Source organism: Halichoerus grypus, chromosome 3 (genome assembly GCF_964656455.1).
Source record: "Halichoerus grypus chromosome 3, mHalGry1.hap1.1, whole genome shotgun sequence".
NCBI classification, from domain to species: Eukaryota; Metazoa; Chordata; class Mammalia; order Carnivora; family Phocidae; genus Halichoerus; species Halichoerus grypus.
In genome coordinates, this window is record NC_135714.1 from 192,174,563 (window position 1) to 192,200,798 (window position 26,236).

The window sequence follows — 26,236 nt, forward strand, 5'->3', positions numbered from 1 at the left end:
ATTTAATGTCCTCATGATATCTATCACTAGACAATTGGAATACAGGTCTGATTTATAAATGTCAAAATGTTTTAATCCAACTTGTGGATATTACAACAAATATTCCTCCTTGTAGTTTTGAAATGCTATCAGAGTGGGTCTAAGCCCCATGAAAGTCCAAATATTTCTATTTATGTTACATGCTTACCAAAGACTTACACTATCTAATTTTACATGTTAATAAGGATAGAAATGTTCAAAGTAAAATGACTACGTACAATCTTCTGTAGTTTCACAAAGGTGTAAAGATTTGTCTTTAAACACATCCATTTGTCCTGTTTAAGGTTTCAGGCTCTGTATAACTATACTCCTAGGAATGAAGATGAGCTGGAGCTCAGAGAAAGTGATGTCATTGATGTGATGGAAAAGTGTGACGATGGATGGTTTGTGGGTATGTGAACACTTCCTTTCAGATGCCTTTGGCCATTTTATAATTTGCTTGCATTTGCTCATTTGTGATAGTCAAGCTTTCTTTGATTTCATGATGCCCCTGATCTTCCACATATTACATATGCACCATGTAATCCCAAAGCAACATTGCATTGCATTTTATTTAAGTAGGCTCCACTCCCAGCATGGAGCCCAACCCGAGGCTTGAACTCACAGCCCTGAGATCAAGACCTGAGCTGAGATCAAGAGTCAGACGCTTAACTGACGGACTCACCCAGGCACCCCTGCATTGCATTTTTAATATGGTTTACTCTTTACTGCTTCAGGTATATGTGATTTTCTGCTGGTTTTATTTCCAATTCAATGGAGAGAAGAAAATTTCTTTGAATAGCACCAACCAGGAAAGACTGAGATCTAAGAACCATAACAACAGTGTTTCCTAGATGAGAAATATTAACACTCTGTTCAGTGGGCAATGTTAGGTGTCAGCAGTGAGGATCTAATTGGAGAAAACAAAATGAAGTCAGCAATTCATCTACTTATACTAGGTCTGATGTTAAATACCCTAAAGTTCAATGATTCATCTTCATTTTAATTTTTGGTAAAAGTAGGGAGAAGTTCCATTCTTACCACTTAAAAGACAACCCCATTCTTACTTTCTTAAAAGAACAATAGGAGGTGCCGGGTGGCTCAGTTGGTTGAGCAGCTGACTTGATTTTGGCTCAGGTCATGATCTCAGGGTCATGACATTGAGACCCACCTCAGGCTCCCTGCTCAGCAGGAGTCTGCTTGAGGATTCTCTCCCTCCCTCTTCCTCTGCCCCTCCCCCCACTTATGCACTCTCTTTCTCTCTCTCTCTCTCTCTCAAAATAAATAAAGCTTTAAAAAAAAAAAAAAGGAAGACTAGAGCTCTTCTGAGAAAACATTTGTAGACAAGATCATACAATGGGACACGTAACCCCCTGTTGAAGAGGGGTGACAGACCCCTTGCTCACCGAGCCCTGCTGTTGAGCTCCACTGCTCAGCCTTGACTTGATTCAGATTGCACTTGAGAACGTCACTTCCCGAGAGCTTTCTGGTCCTCACTCTTGTCTAGCAGCCTTGGCGATGGAACATCGTCCCGCCTAATATCATTACGTTAAAAACCCACCTCCTCAGCAGGATGGTCTTTCCCTTCGGGCTGAGAGGCTGAGCTTTTCTGTTTAGCCTGGTTGTGTCTGGGAGGGCAGCTTTTCAGCTTGAGAAGCAATGAAGGCACCAGGCAGTACAGAGAAAACTGCTCCCTTAGTCTTCCTAGGGTCTTAATGTGAGCTTTCTTTCTTTTCCAAAGCCCACAAGGCTTGCTTTCTTCGTGAAGGTTCTCGAAACTGAAGAGTTTTCAAGCCCACATACATAAACTGATATTTCATCGTTGCTCATTTCATTGATTGCTTCTATTTTCAGGAACCTCAAGAAGAACCAAATTCTTTGGTACTTTTCCCGGAAACTATGTCAAGAGGCTGTGAATCACTCTCCCTCCTTTTTATGCCGCATTTCAGCACCACATCTGCATAACCTTGCCCGAAAGAGCCCCTCAGGCCTCCCGCTGTCCTGCCTTCCAGTCTCCTGTGGAAGTCACCCACCCCTCACCATCTCTACCTGCCTCCAAACCACCAGCAAAGGGACCGCCGCTGCCGAGCCCGGGGGAGGCTGGAGACTTGCTTCCGTGTGAACGTGCATATTCCTGATTTCTGCTCTAAACTTTGAAAAGTCGCTATGCGAGATCAGAAAGAAAAGCATTATAGTTAGAAAGGGTTAAGTATTTGAGGCAAAAAAAAAAAAAAAAAGGAAATATCTGAAGAATCTCTCAAGTCCACTTTCAACGACGTTCTCCCCTCAGGCAACCAGAGATTGTTTATTCCTAAATGCTGTGGTTTGCATTTTCACATTCTTAGCTTGGCAGTATATTTTCCTTTCACGAGTTTGCCTAGTGTCCTGGTTTACACGACATGAAAACTGTACTTCAGCTATTGTTTGCCTGCACTTATATATTGTAATACGCACAGTGATTACAAAATCTAAAGCAAGCGTAGGAAAGTTAATTCGGATGAGTGTGATTTTGTTGATTGAATGTGAGTTTTCAAATAGGAGTCTTTTCCTGCAGTTTTTTTTTCTGTACTTTTTAGAAGTGCAAACCGTAAGTGAATAAGAGCCTTTGGTAATAATCATGAGAGTATAAGAGGTTTAGCTAGACTACAAAAAAACAAAAAACAAAAAACAAAAACCTATTGTGTTGTAAAGTTGCATTGCTATTTTATATTAAAATGTAATAATCAGCATCATGAACAATGAGCTCTTAGTGTTTTATTTATCTGGTAAAATTTTAATAAAAGCAGTGTTAGTGAGAGGTGCAAAGAATTATTCTAACGTAGACACTTGAAAGTATCTGTAAGCAATATTCATAAGTAAGCTTTCACTGTGTGCACACACATACATTTGAGATTGTGCAAGAACAGACAATCCATATGGTATGTTGTACATTTTATGGAAATGTAAAGGAATCCCACACGTGATTTTATAGAAATAGAGTACTTCAGAAGCATCACAAGTATTAAGGCTGGTTTTAGCAAGGATTATGATCAATACAATTATTTTTACTACAATAGTTATTTTTCTTCTATGGAACTCAGAATCCTGGCAACATTTGAGGACAGGAATATGTTGAGCCTGATTTTCCTGGTGTGTGTAAAATATTTCCTTGGAATCCATGAGGCACTTTTTAGAAGCAATGTTAAATCATTCAGGTTATATTTTCTGCCCTGAAGTAGAAATTTACAAAATGGCTTTGGGACCTGAAAGATTTAATGTGGCTAGCAGTGCCTGAATTACACATACTTTGAGAACTAGCTTTGTATTTCTTATGACTTTGCATAAGAACTATTCATATTTGGATCTTGAGCACCTTATAGATAAAACTTTTTATGGCTTTCTTCTGTGGACAGTGATTGATCTTTTCACAATGTATGTAGACTCTAGAATTTTGTACATATGTTTGCTCTTTTTTTTGTACAGATTATTTAGTTGTCGAGACAATGGGAATTTCTTAATTTGGTCTTTATCTTTCACTTTAAACTAAGCTAAAACACTTTCCAACAGATTATCCTTTACATATCCCACAGATCACAAGCACGCCTTGATTGTGCAATTCTATAAGATAGCATTTATGCAAAAGTTTATGGACTTAAAAGATCTTAGCAGCCAAACTGAAGTGTACTGATTACAGAGGAGTTTCATTAGTAAGAAGGTAAAGAAACATCTTTGAGTAGCCTACCTTGGTAACTGTCAAGTTCACAACCAGCTTTATATCTTAAAGGCTTTCGGTTTGAAATTAAGTCAACTGCATGCAGCTTTGCTGATAAATGAATAATTATCTTTGATGCCATTTATGAGAAAAGATTTCAATATCTGTTGCCTGTCATATTTAAGAAAAATTACTGTTTCTACTCTCTGTATCTGATTTTAAAAGAAAAAAATATTCGTACCTGGCTTTCAGGTAATTGACTTTGAATTCTTACAAGCGAAGGTCATTGTGTTTTTCTTGAATAGACACCTAATAAATTTTGCTTGGAAGTATACTTCAGTTTTTTCTTTTTGACATTTATCCTTAAGAAAATTGTGTAGTTTACCCCAATTTCTTTGATAAACCAAGAGAAATTGCATTTGTTCTATGTTCTCTTGAGACACAAATGGAGAAAAGATGTATATGCATCAGCTCCCAGAAGAAATATTCTTTAAACCTGCCACTAAAGCTCATTTGCTAAATACTCTCTGGCTGGAAATTACTACTCAGCTAAAACAACACATTTAAAAGTATTTATGCCTCAAAAACAGCTATTTTTCCAAGAAGAAGTTAATTACAAGAAGTTGTAAGCACTTTCTCAATTCAATCACCTTAAATTTTAAAACTTCTTGCCCTAAAAAGCTTTATCACCACCGGCATGGCAGTCTCTGGTAATACCCACAGGCTTTCAGTGAATTTTAAATTATGTGCTTTTCTCTCACACAAATAGTAAATAGCTAGCTTTCCTACTTGGATCCTTTCTTCTTTCTTTTTCCTTTTTTAAAATTTTTTTATTTAAATTCAATGTAGTTAACATATAGTATATTATTAGTTTCAGGGGTAGAATTTAGTGATTCATCCGTGGCATACAACACCCAGTGCTCATTCCATCACGTGCCTTCCTCAATGCCCATCACCCAGTTACCCCATCCCCCCACCCCCCTCCCCTCCAGCAACCCTCAGTTTGTTTCCTGAGATTAAGAGGCTCTTATGGTTTGCCTCCCTCTCTGTTTTCGTCTTATTTTATTTTTCCTTCCCGTCCCCTATGTTCATCTGTTTTGTTTCTTAAATTCCACATATGAGTGAAATCATATGGTTTTTGTCTTTCTCTGGCTGACTTTTTTCACTTAGCTTAATACCCTCTAGTTCTATCCATGTCATTGCAAATGGCAAGATTTCATTCTTTTTGATGGCTGAGTAATAGTCAATTATATATTTTTATATATATTCTATTATATGTATTTATATAAATATATTCCATTCCATTATATATAATTCCATTATATATTTCTATAAATATATATAATTTATATATATGTAAATATATATAATTTGTGTATATATATATACACACACACCACATCTTATTTATCCTACTTGGATCCTTTCTAATAGACCTTGGACCCTTGTGGCTCTATGTGTTTTGCCCCTCTCCCAAATCTATGTCTCACATATTCAGAAACATATTTCTCTGTTGGCAATTCAGTTCTGATGTGTTTTGCCATGTTGCTTCACCCTGATGCCCACCTTGATCCCTTCTATTTCAGTGGATAATTTCCACTGTATATTAGCTTTTCACTAAAATGTGTTCCCTTTGTGTGAAGAATATGCCCCAGAATATTCTTTTGTACGTGTTTTCATCAGAACATTTGTGGGTCATTTAACTAGGTAAATCAGAATCGGATAAGATTGGGATGCTTGTTTGTGTACTCAGGTTACTCCCCATTGCTCTCCTCCAGTGAATCTCTTGCAAAATGATCAGCATTCTAAAAATACATATCTGGGATTTTAAAAACACATGCATCAAAATCTAGATTTCTTCTTCCTACTGGAGAATTAACCGTTTGTGCCTCTCTGGAAAATCTACTGAGATGCCTCAGAAGATTTCCTGAGCTCAGGAACCCCTCAACACCTTTGTGGTTTGCCCAGACTTCAGTCACAGCCATACCAGACACTGCCGCGAGGTCTGGAGCAGCGGCAGCCACGGTGTGACTGTCCTGCCATGCTTTCTCATTGTGGATGTCAGCATTCTGGATGGAATATTGAATTATTTTTTGCTTTAGAATCGTTTAATCCTTAGTAACGTATTTTGCTTGATTTTATGTCAATGCACACGCATCAACATACACCACAAATTACTTCAGGCATCTCGTTTATGTTACTGAAGCCCGCCTCCTCCCCCCTCCGCCTGCGTAGGTGGAGCAGGACTCATTGTTGCGAACCCCATACAGACAGGTCTTATAAAGCACTGTCTGCTTATCTGCCTCTATCTGCTATGGACTCACATCTGAGCATTAACTGTACCAGGTCAGTGGAAGAGTGGCAGCAAGGGACCCAATGGTATTTGATGGGCCAAATTTTAATCCTTCCTTTAGCTACACTCTCGCTAAAAAGCAGGCATGTCCATTTCTTATTTGATGGAAAGCAAAAAGAACCCGTTTGAGTAACTGTTTCCATGAGCTTTCTCTGCTTGATCTCTCTGTGTAGGTGGTCAGTTTGTGTGGCCTGATCATTTCTTCCTACTGTTTTCCAGATTTCAGCCACAAAAGGAGATATTCTTTAAAGAAGCATTTAATCAAAAAGACTAAGTACTCTGTCAGCTTCCAAAAGCTTGTTTATTTAAAGATTTAATCATTTCATCCTCCTTTCCAGATTGTAGCTTTCTAACGGTTGCTTATGTATCGGTTATGGTTTCAAATTATTTCTTCATCATGAATGACTGGGTCAGAGCACAAGCAGAGATTGGCATTATTAATAAATGGTCTAGGGGCGCCTGGGTGGCTCAGTTGGTTAAGCGACTGCCTTCGGCTCAGGTCATGATCCTGGAGTCCCGGGATCGAGTCCCGCATCGGGCTCCCTGCTCGGCAGGGAGTCTGCTTCTCCCTCTGACCCTCCCCCTTCTCATGTGCTCTCTCTCTCATTCTCTCTGTCTCAAATAAATAAATAAAATCTTTAAAAAAAAAATAATAAATAAATAAATAAATAAATAAATGGTCTACACCAGGGATTAGTAACCTAAGGCCTGTGGACCAAATTCAGCTTGCTACCTGTTTTTTTATGGCTTGCAAATTAGGAATAACCACGGTTACTCCCATTGTTTGTACAGACGCATATATATAATTTGGTGACAGGGAATACTAATTTTGAACCCCAATTAAGTGAAATGTTGTCTCCCCAGAAAAAGAATCCTTTTCTTTTCACTGGTAGATCTATATTATAAAAACTTTACCCTGATATTGTTATATTTTGAACTTCATCAATTAATTGGTAGAAATTTGGTTTTTTTCTTTGTTATGTAAGTATGTACATTGTATCTTCAATTTTGCCTCCTGGCCCACAAAACCTAAAATATTTACTATCTGTCTCTCTACAGAAAAAGGCTGTGAACCCCTGGTCTATGCCAATTGCCAGCAACAAACCTGAAAACTGACTAGAGGGAAAGGAATATTGAGCATCTGCTATATTACCAAGCGGTAATTTACACGCGTTCCACTTATCCTCAAACAAATCTAAGAAGACATCTGCTTTGTGCCCATTTTATAGGTGAGGAAGCTGAGGCTCCAAGAAGCTGATAGAAAATATGCAATGGAAATTAAATTCAGAATCTGGTTTATCTATCTCCCAAGCCTGTGCTCTTTCTCCTAAATCATCCAAGCATGGTGCTAAACACACTGTTGATCAAACTGTGCACCCAGAGTTAAACAGCTGCATCCACTGACCTCCTTCCTCCCCACCATTCTCACAAACTCTGCCATCATGAGCAGCCAGCCACTCATAACAGCACCTCGTGGTGCACAAGATGACAAGGGAGATGTATGTGCTCGGTGTTTCCCTGAGGAAAGCTAACTCTGGTTTCTAAAAGCACACAGTAACCAGCGAGGATGTAACTTTGATTATTGACATGCTTTAATTGAGCATAAGCCTGTCCATGCATTGTGATTCATTGTGATTCATTATGGCCCTAGAGGAGACTGCTTGGAAGCCTGCTCCGCGGTGGGTGGTGCTTTGGGAAGTGCTTGGTATTGTTGAGCCGCTTGGAGACAGACAAGCCCAGCATGCTCTAGGAACGCAGTGTGCTTACTGGATGTCTTTTCAATATCCTAAGTCCCAGGATACACTAGCCATTCTCCACTGGATGACTTGCTAAGCCTTAGCTCACTGCTAAATTCAGCCACTCGGCTCAGGAAAATTCCATCTGAGCTCATGCACATACATATATCTTGACCCAAAAAACTTTCAGTACAAGACAGAAATCTGCCTAGCAAATCTTCACCTGTTCTTTTGGGGTTTCTTGTTTCATCCTTTTCCCTAAAATACGATGGGTGACTCAGTAGTAGTCCCAGCATCTTCTAAAAATAAGTGCCACTTCAAACAAAACTCCTGCTACCATTAACACCACCAGTAGACAAGTGTCAAATCTTGCACTGATTTTACAGGAAGCTTGAGAATGACTTCTTTTTATTTTTTTATTTTTTTATTTTATTTTATTACATTATGTTAATCACCATACATCACATCATTAGTTTTTGATGTAGTGTTCCATGATTCATTGTTTGCGTATAACACCCAGTGCTCCATTCAATGCGTGCCCTCTTTAATACCCATCACCAGGCTAACCCATCGCCCCACCCCCCTCCCCTCTAGAACCCTCAGTTTGTTTCTCAGAGTCCATAGTCTCTATTTCCTTTTTAAATTACATAGACAACAGACACTTATTATAGAAAAAATTAGAAAATATAAATGAGCAAAAAGAAGAAAGAATTACTAACAGGCCCATTTAAGTTAAAGATCACACTTTGGGGGATGCCTGGGGTGGCTCAGTCTGTTAAGCTCCTGCCTTCGGCTCAGGTCATGATCTCAGGGTCCTGGGATCGAGCCCCATGTCAGGCTCCCTGCTCAGCCGGGAGTCTGCTTCTCTCTCTGCCCCTCCCCCTGCTCATGCTTTCTCTCTCTCTCTCTCAAATAAATAAATAAAGATCTTCTTAAAAATTAAAAAAAAAGATTACACTTTGGAATATACCCCTCCAGGGTGTTTTCTGCACGTGCATATTAGTGTACGTGTAGTACACAGCATGTAGGCAAAAGTGGGATCATATTGAACATACTATTTTATAACCTGCACTTAATATTGAGCAGGACTCTGAAAAAAAAAAAAAAAGAATAAATCAGGTTTTTAAGTTAATTTGACATTACCAAGGTTTATAAAAAGAGTGAGGAAAAGTCAAAGTCAATCCCCAGGATTTATGAACATGTAATTATTTCAAAGCCAAGAGGCAAGAATTACAGAATTACCACTAAGCTAGAAAATCTGTTGTAATCTGAAGAATTACTATGGGAAGGAAAGAAAAGATGAAGAGGGAAAAGAAAATAATATTTATTATCTCCCTACCATAAGCCATCACATGCATTAGGCATTTTTATAGCTAAGGAGGGGCTAAAGGAAGAGAGATATTAAACTGAGATATACGTGAACTGCAGAGCCATGGGATACAACATCCAAACCATCCTGGGGGTTAGCAAAGTACACGGGTTTTGAATCAAAATTTAACAGAACAGATAAAAATTTATTTTGAAAGTAGATATATTATAGATAAGTTAGATCTAAAGCATTTTTATAATGTGCTAGCACCGTGCTTCTCACCCAGGATAATTTGGTTTTTCTCCCAGGGGACATTAGGCAATGTATGGAGACATTTGCACTTGCCACAACTCGGGGTGCAGGGTCCTGGCATCCAATGCGTAGGGGCCAGCGATGCTGCCAAACTTCCCCAACATACAGGATGTCCTCACAACAAAGAGTTTTCCAGCCCAAGTTGTCTATGTGCTCGGGTCCAGAACCGCTGCCTGGGGGGACCCATACTGCTTAGGAGAATCATACTACCACTCATTTTGTTAAACATTTTTTTAAATCCAGAATTAAAGAGCCAAGAGCCAGAGACCTAATGGTCTCTATATTCTCCCTACATTTGGCAATAGCAGATCTTTTGGCAGAAAGCAGTCCCTCCTCCCAAATTTTGCAGGTAAGAACAAAATACATATGAAAGTATGTATGGAGTAAGATAATAGGTGAGATTTGATGAGGTGCAAATCAAACAAGTGCTGATAGATAAACATAATTGGTGAAAGCATCTGTGTCTGCTGCTCAAGCCCATCTAGAGCAGAGGACACCCTCACCTACAGGGGCTCTCATAGAAGACTGTAGGTTTGTCAAGAGGTGACATGAGTTCAGCTATTAATAAGCAGTTCATAGGGCTCCTGGTTGGAGAAGAGAGACTCCACCTCCTTCCAGAAGATGTGCAGATCATAGGGAGCTCATGACAAGGCTAGCCTGGGCTCTGAGTGGGAACCTGGACAATGCCATCTCCTGAGGCTTAACTTGGGGCATCCACTTGTGCCCCTCTAATCATTCACACCAGTGGGAATAGTCTCATCTCTAGTTAGCATCTACAGTAATAGTGACTGTTTAAATACAAGACCAGGAGCTCAGTCTTTGGTATGGCTGAATTATGTCCCACCAAATTCATACATTGAAGCCCTAACCACCAGGACATCAGAACATGACTGTATCTGGAGGTAGGGCCTTTTTAAAGAGGTAATTAAGGTAAAATGAGGTCATGTGGGTGGTCCCTAATCCAATATGACTGGTGTCCTTATATTAAGGAGAGATTTAGACACAAATGTGCACAGAAAGTAGACCATGTAAAGACCCGGGGAGAAAACAGCTACCTACAAGCCAAGGAGAGAGACTTCCTGAAGATTCTAAACTTATTGACACTTTGATCTTGGACCTGTAGCCCCCAGAAGTGTGAGAAAATAAATTTCTGTTGTTTAAGTCACCCGGTCTGTGGTACCCTATTATGGCAGCGTTACAAAAATAATCCAGGCCTTCTCTCAGGGCCTCTCCTTCTGTGCTCCTCACTTCTCAGTGGGCGATAAATGCAGAACACGTACCTCGCTCCAGAGGTGACGACTGCAATTCCCCCTCCTCCTAACCCTGTCCTCAATTTGGAATTTGAAACAAGATATAACAAAGATAACTATTGAGTAGTTCTGGCCTATGCCTTCACCAAGAGAAGAGACCCCCTTCCCCTGGCGAGCGTGCATGTGCACAAACACACACACAGAGCCAGCTTAAAAAAATAGCCAGTGGTATATCCAGTAATGCAGCAAAAGAATACCAGGTCCCCAGGGGGTAAAACTTTAGCAAGATCTTCTTACTCATTGGTAATTACACATCAACTTGCATTGACAAGAAAACCCACCATCAACTCACCCTACAGCATAGGGCTCTATCTGAGTCAGTGGCAGTATCCTTCACAGGGAAAGGGGTCCCTGACTCTGATCTGAACTTTCTCCATTGTCTTTTACATGTCTGCACATCAATCAGAACTTGAGTACCTCCAGGGAGTTTGGAAGGTTCAGTAATAACATACTTTATGGAATCATAGGTCATTGAACAGCATTTTGCTGAATCTTGAGAATGTAAAACCAGGTATTGAAGCACCATCTCATTTCAACAAACTTGCTGAACTCATCGTGGTGGTTAAAGCTGTCTGCATAGGGTCTATTGAGAAGCTACCCAAAGCCTTTTATGTCTCCACAAGCTCCAGGGATTTCTGGATTATTCTCTTTGTTAGCCTTTCAGAACTCTGGATCCCCAGGTTTTGCAAGGGTGCTGCCATGATGGCTACCCCCTCCACGGGGTACACATTTCTAATGATAATTGGACAACTTGGAAAGGGTGAGCTGGTGAGGGAAAAAAACAAAACAAAATAAATAAATGGGTGCCTGGATTGTTTCAGATGATACCTCAAGCCCTCAGTCTCTTTTGAGGTCTTTGACAGGCAGTTATTCCACAAGACCAAGCTATTTGACCTATTTTGTATCACCAGATATTCTTGATATGATGCTTTAAGAAGTCATCTCAAATACATACTCAGAAGAGCCTTCAAGGGAAGTGTCAGCAGTCTGCTAATTTCCCTTCCACAAGGAATGGAGGATGGCATGAAACATTTCATCAACTCCTATTTGCCACTGAGTATATAAAATATATACAAATATGTAAACATTTACAAATGTGTAAATACATATACATATATATTTATACAAGAGATATATATGTATATCTTTTTATGGACAGCATTAAAATACGAAAAGATAGAAACTGACAGCTATTAATATCAGAAGTTGTTAACTGGATAATCACAAAACATCAGTGTTCTTCCTTAGGGTACAAGTATTAAGGCCATGATGAGTTATAAGCTCAAGAATTTGTAGATAATACTTACCCCAGAAAAATTCCTTTGGAATCAGTGTGCGTTTTCTAATGACTTAGTCATATCAAGTAAAATTGGTCTCAAAATTACATTGGCATAAATACTGATGTTATTGGGTCCATAATGTAATACCACCCAGTAGCACATTTTTATTGTCATTGCTCAAAGACATTAGACTATATTTGAGCCAATGCCACTGGTTTTTTCCTGCAGATGAGCTTTGATACAAGGAATAGGATTTCAAGACCAAAATTCCACACAAAGTTGGCACTCAAGGCATTCCAGCTTGAAGATTCCTGACTGAATGCCACCAACATCTCAACTAAGCACCCTGGAGGGTGACACTCAAAGCTGTTGACACAGCAAGTCATGACTCTTTCAGATAATTCCACTGCACTCCTCTTGGTGACTCAATGTCAATAAAGTATGTTTGATTCAAAACAGAAGAAAATACACACACAGACATCAAGCTATTCACAACCTGTGTATGTCCCCATGGATCAGCCCAGAAACATAAGATTTGCTTACTTACAGAGCTGTTGATAGCATAGGCTTCTCCATAGAATTATTGGCATTTTCCCCCCACCAAGCCTTCAGCAAAGAAACACAGCTACTGGCAGGCAGAAATGAGTTGGAAATAGCAAGTTTATCTTTGATCTACTCCCTAGGAAAAGCACTGATATTATTTGTTCAAAGTATTTACAACAAGACTTCTAAAATAATATCTCTACCTCTCCCTCCCTCTCTTTTCCTTCTTCTGTCTCCTACTGGAGGAATCTTAAAATGCTCATGAACTCTAAGCTAGTGCTATCTAGACCTCCCACCCATGCAATATCCCTCAACACACACAGTTATGCCTTTGGTCAGCTGTCAGATGATCTGAAAACAAGCTCAGCAGACATCTGCCCATGGATTAATGGGCATGGTATTTCTTTCAGGATCAAAGATAAATTGCTAGACAGCTGCATTGAAAACCACAACATACTTCTCAACACTGATGATGCACAGATGAGATGACCTATTTCCTAAATGGTGTCATGAATAATCTTCCTACCTCAGGAGACAGTTTTCCCTGTAAGAAAAGATTTAAAACAACAAAGGCACGATGTAAACTTCCAATCCAAACGTGTCTAAGCTTCCTTCTTGACTGTGTATGGGTGCTGATAATGACATGTTATTTGAAGATCATTCTGGAATTCAGTTTACAAGAAGAATAAGTATAAAAGAGTGAATGACTTGCTTTGCTAACACCAATCCTATAAAACAGAAAAGCATATTTTTCAAATGCAGACTCACTTGGGTTTCTAAGGAAGTGGCCCTGACCTGGTGACAACTTCATTTAGCTTGTAAAATGGGTACAATTTTTAAAAATCACATAGCATTTATCTGAGAAGTAAATGAGTTAAAATATAAAAGCAGAATCTAACACATTGTTGGCACTAAATAAAGGCTAGTTCCATTTCTCCTTTTGAAGTTACCATTTTGGCTGATTCTAATTAGCATCAAACATTTGGATTTACTGTTAGATACTCCTCTTGGCTACACTGCCGAGTTGTAGAGGTGGGGTGTTTGAAGAGGACAATCAGAATACAGCACTTAAAAATACATTTTTAAAAAGATTTATTTATTTGAGAGAGAGAAAGAGAGAGCAGGGGAAGGGGCAGATGGAGAGAGAATCCCAAGCAGACTCCCCGCTGAGTGCTGAGCCCAACTCAGGGCTCCATCTCATGACCCTGAGATCATGACCTGAGCCAAAATCAAGAGTCAGATGCTTACCCAACTGAGCCACCCAGGCAACCCTAAAAATACATTTGAAGCCAATAAGATTTTCAAAGAAAATATTGTATTGTATAAAACACGTGTTGTAATTTTTCATCATAAGTTAATCAGTTCTAAAGAAGGAAGTGACATAAAAATGGAGTTAAAAACTAGAAATGGAGAGGGAACGAAGCAGAAAAATTAGATAAAGGGCTACCAGCCATTGGTTCTTTTGATGGTTCCAACACAGAGATCTAGTCTATGGTAGAGGCAGCAGAAACCCTGGTAGGACTGAGGGGTGATAAGATAAGCAACCAGACCAGAAGACTGGAGCCAGGCATTATGGAGCTCTGAATTCTGTCCTCATATGATCTGTGATATGAAGAAGTTACTGGAATGGCAAAAATGTCAACATCATCATTGGCGACACAGAGAAAATCAACTGAATCATCAAGATCCTTTCATTTCTGTACTGCCCAGGAAATGTTTACAGAAAATATTTTAGGAAAAAGACCAGAAGACTCAGTGGCAACTGGATATGGATCTCAAAGAAGTGGAAATTCATAAACACTGGTTCTGAGGCTAGCAATCCTGCCATGGAGTGGGAGTGGGAATTGGGGACTAGAGGTCAGACTGTGAGCTCAGTCTCTACCCATGTAGGTTCAGTGAAGAGTACAGCACAAATCAAAGGGCATGAAGAGACTGGTTTTTTAACAGATAAAGACAAAACAAACATGAAAGTACTAAGCTTATGAATAATTAAACAACCCTAGAAATAAAAAATAAAATAGGTAAAATAAATAAATAAATAAGATAAAATAAATGATCATTTTTCATCTAGAAAATTGGCAACTATGCAGAAGTTTATCTCCATATCATGTTTATGGGAATGCATATCGATAACATTTTGGATGACAATTTGACAATTCACAACAAAAACTTTAAAATACTATAAATCTATTGCCAGCAATGTCATTTCTATATATTTACTCTATATATTTCTAATATATCTTTATATATTATTTCTATATATCCCATGTATATATTTACCATAAATAATTATGAATGTGTTCAAATATTTAGCTACAAGTATGCATTGTCATGTTATTTCTTGACATCAATTAATTTTTAAAAACTTAAATACCTAACAATAAGAATTGTTAAATAAACTGTGGTACTTCTTACTATGAAATATAATGTAATCATTTTAAAAGACTTCATGGAACAATATTTAATGATGTATAAACATGTTCACAATACATTGTTAAGTGAAAAAAAATGTTACAAAACATTTTGATCCTGTTTTTGTGAGAATATATATTTTTACATATATGTATATGTACCAAGAAAATAGAAGGTTGTATGTGTGTGTGTGTGTGTGTGTGTGTGTGTGTGTGTACCTAGAACAAATGTATTAAGCTGGCCCTATGAAATTGTCAATTTTTTAAGTCAAATATAGTCAAATAACAATCACTTCATAGGGTTCAACCTAATACACCAATACATAGATATTGAAATGAGACTAGAAAAATATTCACAAAAATGTTGACTATGACCATATCTTAGTGATTATGGATACCTTTGTTTTTCAAACTCTTTATAATTAAGATGTATTTCTTCTGATATATGAGAAAATTATAGTGAGGTCAAATATTTAATTACATACAAGTTAAATAAGCCTAAAATATGTCATTTCTTAGCTTCCAAATCCCCATCTTCTGGCTAACAGAAATACATATTATAGATAATTTATGTAATATTTACTTACAATACACTTATGTATTATGTACATACATAATTAACCAAATATATAATATATATAATTATATAATGTATATATAATTAACCAAATGTGTAATCCTGTTTCAATGTAATCCATTCCAAGGATTTAAGCCTCATATTAGGAATGAATCACTCATCAGGATAAAAATACTTGGTCTTTCAGAACTGCCTCCTCACATATGCTTCCTTCCCAAGATAGTCCCCAAGTGAACGGGAAGAAGGAGAACTTAACATCCTCATGGTGGTGGGAAAGATCTGGTGGATATAGCACAACGTCCTCTACCTCTTCTGGTCTCCAGGGCTGTGTCCCTTATCCCCTGGGTGTCTCCTGGCCTTTGGGGCTGAAATCTGAGGATGGTGTAACTGGTGATCTGATCTCCCTTGGTTTGGTCAGGAATGATCACTTCCTGGCTGACTCAGCCTCATGTTAGCCCCTGCAGACTGCGGACTCCTGAACATCTGCCATGTCCTTCCTCCAGCGTCTGGCCCAGCAAGCAAACACACCCAGCCTCTGCAGTGGGGTCACCTCACCTTGCCATCGTGTGCACCATTATAGATTCTTCATTTCTCAATTCTACATCCCCATGAGATAAAGAACGAGGGCAGTCTGGAAAAGCTAAATCGCAGAGCCTCCTTTCTGCCTGACCGTACTGCCTTGTCCAGCTTATTCTGATGTAGCTGAGGTCCACATTGCTCTTCAAGTTAATTCACCTTAAAGCAGAGGCCTCCAGAGAGGAAATCAAGAGACACCCCACTCTCTTCATTCTTTCTCTCCTTCTCCATCTTTCCATCATTTCCCATGACAGAATATGGCCTGGCTTTTCTTTTACTTCCACGATACCCCATGTTGTCCTACCCCTACACCAGCTAAGTATACACAGGTCTCTTCTCTGCATTATGAAAAACACTCTGAATGGTGCCCTCTATGCTCTGTTATTATTTTGATAAAGGGAAGTAGGAAGCCTTTCTCAAGAAATAGTTTGCAAGGGAACAGTTTACATCATTCTGTTTTTTTTTTTTAAATTTTATTTATTTATTTGACAGAGAGAGACAGCGAGAGAGGGGGCACAAGCAAGAGGAGTGGGAGAGGGAGAAGCACACTTCCCGCCGAGCAGGAAGCCCGATGTAGGGCTCGATCCCAGGACTCTGGATCATGACCTGAGCTGAAGGCAGATGCTTAACGACTGAGCCACCCAGGCGCCCCTACATCATTCTGGTTTTGAATCACATAATATTAATATTGAATATTACCCTAGTCTTTGTCCCGGCACGTCTATGAAAATTTATATTTAAATAAATGCTGAGGGCAGAAGAAGCAAAGGTTGTTGACTCAACAAAGCAAAAAAGAAAATATTTTAGAACTTTATCTCCATTATAAAGTTATTTGAAAAAAAGAGCTGGCATAAATTACACCTAGATAAAACAGGGAGACACCAGGAGAGGGAGAAAAAGGCTTAAACAGATACTTGGAAGCTAAAACATAAGGAAGGGAATTCAGAAAAACCAATGCAAAATACAGAGAAGGTTTGGGAGATAAAAATGAAAATGTCCTGTATATTTTTATTTGTAATATTTACTGTTTCTTTATACACTCGAGTTGCCTCAAAGAGAACTAGTTATGTTCTCTTCCTGCCATGGGCATTAAACTTTTGGGAGAGCAAGATAAATAATCAAGACACCAAAGTCCATAGTTCATTTCTCTTCTGTCTTTTTTCAGAAAGGATTTCGGGCAGCTAACAGGGATAACTCTCACACTGCAGGAAAAATGATTAGGGAGCTTCAAAAAAAGAACGATCCTTCTTTAAAAAGGCACTTAAACATGTAAACTTCCTCCTTCACACAGACAAAATAGAATTTGAAGAGAAAGAAATTTTGGAAATGATATAGCTTAGTGAAGAAGATAAACCAAGGTATGGAAGGAAATGATGGCTCAATCAAAGGAGCCTTGGTGAGAGAGTGTGGGGGGAAGGGACCCGGGCAGCATGAAGCTTTAGGAAGATGACTCTGGGCGTTTTAAGAGAATCAAGATGGAAGCCGAGAAGCCAACAGCCATCCTGATCCAGGGATATACATGAGAGAAGGATTACAAAAATACAGTAAGCAAAACTTGGCCAGTAAAGAGAAAGGCTTCCTACTTCCCTTTATCAAAAAACTTCAAGTAGGGATTGAAGGAGATGGTTGGGATCCATAATGACTATGAGGCTTCAAGCCAAGCCAACCAGAGGAATGATAAAAACATTACAAGAAACGGCCCATTTTCAGTCTTGCTCTTAAAATAGAATGACAGCAATTTATTTTCCGCATATGTGTTTTCTGTTGTAGCAATATAAGTAGACCAAAAAGTAAAGAAGGAAAATTTTAAAAATCCAAAAATTTGTACTGAATAAGTATATTTAATGGCAGTAAGAAGTACGATGCATATGTTTTCAACAAGTATTCTGATTTAGAACATATGTCTACCTTATCTTCAAAGGGTGAACAAAATAAAAAAGCATACCACTTAACCAAAAGTGTCTGAACTTCCACATGTCATCTCACATTGAGTTCATATATGTTGTGGATCGCTTTATTATTGCATTGTTATCTAAGAAGTACTTTTTGCTTCAAGTGGTAGTTGAGTTGCATTCTGACCCCAGTTGAGTTTTTTATGAAGTTTATTATTTTGGCAAAACAATACACAACTCTATATAAACTATTATACAACATGGTACCAGATTAGGATGTTTGGAAAATCAGTGTTTGATTAACAGTTCTCATATGGAGGGGACTTTACTCATACCACTGCTCAGATGTGTGAAGAAAACTCACAGCTTCCTTATTTTCTTTATCCAACCTAATCTCTTCCATGTATTTTTTGTTGGGATATAATTCACATACCATGTCCCTTTAAAGTGTACAATTGAGTGGCTTTTAGTATATTCACAAAGTTGTACAACCATCACCACTATCTAATTCCAGAACATTTTTGTCACTCCAGAAAGAAACGTCACACCCCTTAGCAGTCACTTCCCACTCTCCATTCCCCTCAGCCCCCGGCAACCTCTAATCCACTTTCTGTCTCTCTGCATATGCCTATTTTAGATATTTCATACCAATTGAATCATATACTGTATAACCAACCAAACCGCCCCTATGAATTCCAACCCCATTGGGTGGCAGTAAAAATTTACTTTAGCTCTAATTTAGCAACCAATAATATCTCAGATGTTTCTAATTTAAGACAATTTAATTTTCGTAAAGACTCAGGAAGCTTGTAAACTAACAGATTTCTTTCTCCCCTTCCTTCCTCCTTCCCAAGTTGATCTGGGCACAGGGGAAACTTTATGAGTCCTCGTAGCAATGGTGGGAGGGTGGGCTGCCCTCCTGAGCTGGCCTCTGCAGGGTGGTGGCCTGACAATCCCTGGGCTCTGGATCAGTGCCCCTCTCAGGACAACTGGTCCCAACAGGACTTTTGGCAGATGACGGCTTCTCTCGCTGCTGACACCAGAGCCCTACACCGCCTCTTGCCAATCCAGACCACTGCCCACGACAGCCTCCTCTTGCCAACTCCAGGCTTCTGCCAGCTCACAGTCCTCTCAGCACCTCTGTGTCCACTCTGAGGGTGAACCTGGGCCTTTTTTTCCCTACTGTACACCGAGCACCTGTCATAGAATCTAGCATATAGTGAACATTCAACAATACTTTTTGAATGGGTGAATAAATCCTTCAAAATTCAGCCAAAATATCTCCTCTGTAAACCTTTCCTTAGTACACCGACCTTTCCCCACCCCCAACTGCTTGCTCTATGCTCTCGTAACAAGTGAATTTTGATGTCACGGGAGCATTTGTGAGCTACATTATAACCCACTGTACACATGTCATCTCTCATATGTGATAAATCCCACCTCTCCCTCACTGTCCAGGTGAGGAGCTTCTCAAGGCCTCCCTCGGAGCCCTGCCACATAAACAATATTATTAATCAATCAATTGGTAAATATTAATTAATCAGTGTTAATCAGTATTCATTCATTAATTAGAAAACATTAAAAGTCATTGAAGCTTTCTTATTTCTAATTAGCTAGATTTCTTTTTTAAAATACTAATATGTAAATTTTACCACAAGTGAATATAAAAAGAAAGCAAAGTCTCCATCCCCCACCCCCACTTTTAAGTAGGCTCCTGTTTATAGAAATTTAGTTGTTTTGAGCATTTTGCTCTTCAAATTTGTTTCATTTTTCATTTTTTTTCCTCAAGTTTGTTTTTATTTTTATTTTTTATTTGCTTTTTTGAGAGAGAGAGAGCACATACGCACACATGCAAGGGCATGTGCAGGAAGGGGGGAGGAAGGAGAGAGGGAGAATCTTAAGCAGACTCCTCACTCTGCACGGAGTCTGACTCAGGGCTCAATCTCACAACCCTGAGATCATGACCTATGCCAAAATCGAGTCGGTGGCTTGACCAACTGAGCCACCCAGGCATCCCTCGAGTTTGTTTTTAAATAAGTGGGTATTGTATGATCACCCGAGTTAGTAGAAGGGAAAATTTAAAAGTTTCTAGTAGATGGTGGAGCTGTGGCCTGACTCCAGGAAACTTGGTTCAGTCAGAACCAGTGCTTACAACCTTCTGCAGAAGGTATTAAAGGCAGAGACAATCACATTTGCAGAATCACCTGTAGAAGGATGGATAGGTGACTAGGGGCCATGTGGGCTGTCAGTCTGAATTTCACCCTGAAAGCAAGGCCAAGCCTTACTTCCTCGGTTTTCTGTTGACATATACGTATCTCAGCTCTTCAATGGGATTGAAATCTCTCCAACAGGATCTTAAATTTTTCTCCACTGATGATGGTTTGATCCCCTGACGCCATGTACTTAAGGATCATTTCTGACACAGTTTGGACCCCAGATTAAATAAATCCAAGCACTTCTGAGTTAAAACAGAAAATGTGGAGTAGTGGTACTCAACTGAAAAGTTCAGATTTTGTACTGTGTACTGAAGAGAAAAAAAAGTTAACCTTAAACCTTTGCCATTCTTTTCACATCAAAGTTCCACGTGTTTCTTTCAAAGTCATTTCCGGATTCTACACATATAATGCTCCCTTAGGGGAAGTGGAGGGAAAAGAGAGGGAGGCAAGCCAGGCATTCTCCCTACTAAGTCAGTGAGAAAGCTTTTTCAGGGCAGTCTCCCCAGAGCCAGGAGAGCTGTTGGTCAGCTGTTGAGAGATGGGGAATGAAGTCGAGACTTTGAGAACCACTGCCATCCCGATAAGAGACAGCACGGTGCAGCGGCTGGGAGCATTAGTTCTGAACCGAGCTTTCTGGATTCAGACGGGAGTTCCACCACTTACTGCATATTTTGGACAAGTTATTCATGCCCTCTTTCCTTGTAAGTTGAGTTTATAATAGTACCTACCTGCTGGGGCTGTGCAGAGGGCGACATGTGTTGATCCAGCGTAGAGAACATTAGGAAAGTGCCCCACCATTGTCCCTGGCATCAGCCATTGCTAACTCTAACCTCTCAACATGATCCCTGAGTAAAGACTAAATGCCCATCCTACTTCCACTAAACCCCCTTGTCAAGAAGCATCATGTCACAGCCCTCTATCTCATCCTAGGCAACTGTTTCTTTTATACTGGAATTATGAAATGAAGGACTCAAATACCCACTTATATATTAGTGTTAGGCAGAAAGATGAGTTTGTTTTCTCTTTGCATAATGCTTTTCTAAGCTCCAGCCCAACCAACATCATCCTGCTCTAGGGCACCACCACCAGAATGGAGTAAATCCCCCCAAAGAGTCAAGAAAGATGAACACGAATCCAGGCACTCCTGGCTTCCCTTTGCCGGTTTGTGACACTCCATCCTCTGACCCAAAGGTGAAAGAATCCTGTTCTGAAAATGGATACAAATCCTGCTGAGATTTGGCTCCTGTTAAGCAAAAGCTTCATTGAGAAAGAAAAGACTATGTCATTTTACAATCCTTTCAAGTTATACAATGCTGATTTCTGGAAATGAATTTGTCATTGAAAGCATGAGGCAAACACCTTTTTAAATTATTTCAAGCAATCTGTGGAAGCATGATGCCAGCCAACCCTTTCAAAGCCCTCATCGTGAGCGTTTGTGCTCGGAGGCTGCTAATTGCTGGCCTCCTTCCATCCTCCTCCTGCAAACACACCATATTTGTCTCTCAGCTGTCACTATTTGTTAGGGGCCTATAAACAGAGAAGATTCTTTCTTAGCAACCACTGTGAACAAGTAGAACCCTGCCTTCCCCTCCCCCCCTCCAAAAAACCAAGCTGAAATGAAGAAAGAAAGGAATAGGAACCTTCCAAAGTTACTCGTGAAAGTCAAAATGACAAACCAACATGGAAAGTTTCCAAACTGCTGGCTGCCTTGGTTTGGGGCGGGGGGGGGGGGGGAAGAACTATTGAGAAACTTTCAGAAGCCAGCTTCCAGCAGATTAAAAGGCGACTAGAAATGATCTCACCACCATTTGCCGACGTCTGGTCACACCGATATCTGCAAGATAACCAAGAATAATCCAGTTACATGGCTCGATTTTATTTCCTTAGAGAATGCTTTGAGCTTCATCTTGCTATTTTTAGTCTTCAGCGTCAGACGCCATGTGAAGCCATCACCAAGGCAGCTCAAGGATTCTACGTTCATCCAGAACAGGTAAAAGTTCTGGGAACCAACATCATCAAAAAAGCAGCTGGAGATCAAAGCGTTTGAGAGATTCTGGAAAGGAGGGGCAGTGGGAAGACAGACTTTTTGGATGAGAGCCACAGAACAGTCTCTGATGGCTGTTACGGTCTGGACAACTACACAAAATCGTATTGTTAAAGAAAGCATGAACCCTGACCTTAAAAGAGAATACTGCAGAGGATCTGTGGGAGCACCCCTAGCCATTTAAGCTTTCAGGAAGTTAAAAATGTTTCTGGAGTTAAATCAGTTCACTCTTGCCAGCCTGAGAACAGCTAGTTTGGAAAACAGGACTTGTAGGCATGGAAACAGCAGACGTCTTGGTAACGAACCTCATTACAGGGTTTAATGGAGAAAAACTGTGGGGAATCCTCAAGAGGGAAGGACAGATTTGGTCCAATTCTGTGAGGCCGGATAGTATGAAATCTATACCAAGGATAACTAAAATATGCTAAGCTTCAGTAATTAAGTGGAAAGAATTAAACTTTTGTAAGCCATGATCTTTCAAGTGCTGCTTGTCTGCAAGTATCAGCATCACTAAAAATCAAAACAGTAAAAGTAAAAGACAACCAGAAGAACCTTTTCTCAATTCTATATTCCCATTATGCCATTGAAGACATATGACAAGAGATTGTTCAGAACTGAGCTCTCACAAATATTGCTTCAAAACTGGAAAACATGAGGAACATCTGGGTGGCTCTGTCGGCTAAGCATCCGACTCTTGGTTTGGGCTCTGGTATGACCTCAGGGTCTTGGCATGGAGCCCCATGGGGTGCAGAGTCTGCTTGAGCTTCTCTCTCCTTCTGCCCCTCTCCCCCCACCCCGCTCACACATGCTCTCTCTCTCTCTAAAATAAAAAAATAAAATCTTTTAGAAAAACTTGGAAAACGTGAAAGTATCACAACTCAGTATTCACTGAGTGCCAGTTTTCACATCATCTCATTTTGATCTTCACAATAACCCTTTAATAAGGGTGTTAACTGCTGCATGACAGATGAGGAAACTGAGGCCGAGGAGTTGAGTTTGGTTAGACCCAGAGCCAGGCTTCTGATCTCATGCCAGGACTCACCCATCCCTTCCCCCATTCTCCATCCTGCACAGGCTGTGATTTAGGTAAGAATGCAGTGACACAACCAGGCACGACGCCTCCCTCCTATGGTACTGATGTTCCCCTACCAAATGCCACTGCAGGATTAGGCAGAGGTTACAGTGGGTATGTTTCATGTAAAAATGGGAAACTTTATTGCATACTGTTTTTATATTTTTAAAAAGCTCTTAAATATACAAATAACAAATTAAAATGAAAAGCTTTTTTTCCTTGGTCACAAATGTTTCCCTTCTGTTTTCTCTTCCTCTCCTCATCCTCTTTTCTCCTTTCTCTCTCCACTTTTACCCATTCACCTTACATTGAAGCTCACACATTCTTTCTTTATTTTTTTGATGTAGTGTTCCATGATTCATTGTTTGCGTATAACACCCAGTGCTCCATTCAATACGTGCCCTCCTTAATACCCACCACTGGGCTAACCCATCGCCCCACCTCCCTCCCTTCCAGAACCCTCAGTTTGTTTCTCAGAGTCCATAGTCTCTCATGGTTCATCTCCCCCTCTGATTCCCTGCCCTTCATTTTTCCCTTCCTAATATCTTCTTTTTTTTTTTTTTAAACATGTAACGTATTATTTGTTTCAGAGGTACAGGTCTGTGATTCATCAGTCTTACACAATTCACAGCACTCACCATAACACATACCCTCCCCAATGTCTATCACCCAGCCACCCCATCCCTCCCACCCCCCACCACTCCAGCAACCCTCAGTTTGTTTCCTGAGATTAAGAATTCCTCATATCAGTGAGATCATATGATACATGTCACTCTCTGATTGACTTATTTCGCTCAGCATAATACCCTCTAGTTCCATCCACGTTGTTGCAAATGGCAAGATTTCAGGGTTTTTTGATGGCTGCATAATATTCCATATATAAATCGTATTGGTATATATATATATATATATATATATATATATATATATACACACCACATCTTCTTTATCCATTCATCTGTTGATGGACATCTTGGAGCACCACACATTCTTATACACCATCACCATGTCTGAGGGAGCTCTCAAGAACTGAAGACCCCCTAAAGTACTCACTAGGGCCAGATGGTACTTCAGTGACCACCCCACCCATGTCCTCCTACCCACTTAGGACTTCTACCCCTTTACCCCACTCCAGCTGCTCTATGGGCTGCTAACTGAATAGTAAGGCAGAAGTGGCCTACAGAGCAAACTGGAGAATGAGTCAAGGCTGCTGCCAACTTCTTATGACCTTTGGTCTTAGGAGGCCCTGTTAACATGGCTCGAGAAACAGTAGAAAGTGGAAAACTGAGGAGAAAGCATACTAGAGGTTAATAGCTATGGTGAGGCCCAATTTGGCTACCCAGCCTTTGAAATCTAGAGGTAGAGCTATGGTTTGAGGACATCAATATGACCACATATAATTGGAACTACTGTGGAAATCACCATATTCCAACCTACTTCCCCCTCTCCCACATACAGTTTTTAATCACTTTTTTTCCTTCTCCATTCCTCCCAGTTGTAATTTAGAGAGTTAAGAAATAAAAAATTCTTCCTGTCAGAATACTAAAAGTGGTGCCTGTTGTTAACCTCAGCTACAGTGGGTTAAAGGGCCCCTGGTGACTTGAAGAATATGATTTTCTTTCCTAAGTATCCAATTTAATATAACATAAGAAAATAAAAGTAAGAGAGAGGTCCCAAAACTTTTCCGGTCACTAAAAAACAAAAATTCTCCAGATAATTTGTAATACACATAATTGTACACATTTGCAACTACTGATTCACATGAAGTTACACTTTAAGAAAATGCATATATACTGACAATGCCAAGTGTTGGCAAGGACGTAGAGCAACTGGAACTTTCATACACTGCTGGTAGAAATGCAAAATGGTACAACCACTAGGAAAAACCGTTTGACAATCTCTTAAAAAGTTAAATATACACCTTCCATAGGATCCAGTCAGTCTAAACCTAGGTATTCACCCAAAAGGAAAGAAAACAGAAGTTCACACAGTTATACAGAAATGTTCACAGCAGGTTGATTCATAATAACCAAAAACTGTAACAACCCAAATATTCATCAACAGGTATGGATAAACAAACTGCAGAATAATCATATGATAGAATACTGCTTAGCGTGAAAAATAGAAAGCCAGGGGAGGAGTTTGGGTAGACAACTGTCTGGTCACTCCATCACAGTGTACATGCTAAAAGGCAAATGGCTTTATATGGTAATAGAAAGAGATGTGTCACCAAGAGCTATAGGTTTGGGACCCAGGAGTTTTGTTATGGGATGTTCTTGGCTGAACATGAGCATGAGGGACCACCAGGAGTAGAAAGTCCATTTGATGCCCTCAGCGACCCACAGGGAGGCAGAGATGCTGGTGACCAGGGAGGCCTGAAGGTGCAGAGCCAGCCTTATAGGGTCAGAAGTGCTCACACCTGGCTCTGGGGCTCCATCTTCCCCAAAACTCTATGGGCCTACCTGTTGTGCAAATGTGTCACCTAAGTACCACTGTCCCACTAGGAGGAAAACAGCAGAAGGTGTGCTCTCATCACCTGTATCTGGACTGCCTTCAGGCTGAAAGGAAGAGACCACAAAAGAGCAAATTGGGAAGATTTGTCCTATTGTGTTGAGAGTCAGTGTCTGAGGGAAAGAGACCCAGACCCATTGCAACATCAATAACACTGGAAGACTTGGAGCCTGTCCTGCTCCACATTCTCCCAAATGCCAGAAGGCTGCTGGCATTTCCATCTAGTTGACTCCTTCCTGCAGCACATTAATGGCAACAGGGAAGAAGGGTCCCAAGGAGACCCAAACCAAGGAACAGAGCCACAGTCATTTCTATGCTTAGCATCAATACTGACTTCCCAAAGAATCTTGTCTAAGTGAAAAGTCACATATATCAATTAATTTTT

General features: G+C 39.9%; 1 protein-coding gene and 1 long non-coding RNA gene across 46 annotated transcripts in view; one reads left to right on the plus strand and one right to left on the minus strand.

Annotated features, from left to right (window-relative positions):
* SORBS2 (sorbin and SH3 domain containing 2) overlaps nt 1–4,043 on the plus strand; it is a 345,960-nt gene extending 341,917 nt beyond the window's left edge. For all 45 annotated transcript variants that reach the window (XM_078069765.1, XM_078069763.1, XM_078069766.1 and 42 more), the window contains 2 exons: nt 324–430; nt 1,873–4,043. In XM_078069765.1, coding sequence (XP_077925891.1) covers nt 324–430; nt 1,873–1,934 — 169 coding nt within the window. In that variant the 3' untranslated portion in view covers nt 1,935–4,043. The remainder of the gene's footprint in view (nt 1–323; nt 431–1,872) is intronic.
* The window catches only part of LOC144381424 (uncharacterized), a 131,268-nt gene that overhangs the window by 12,987 nt on the left and 92,045 nt on the right, over nt 1–26,236 (minus strand). The gene's annotated exons all lie outside the window — the stretch shown is intronic.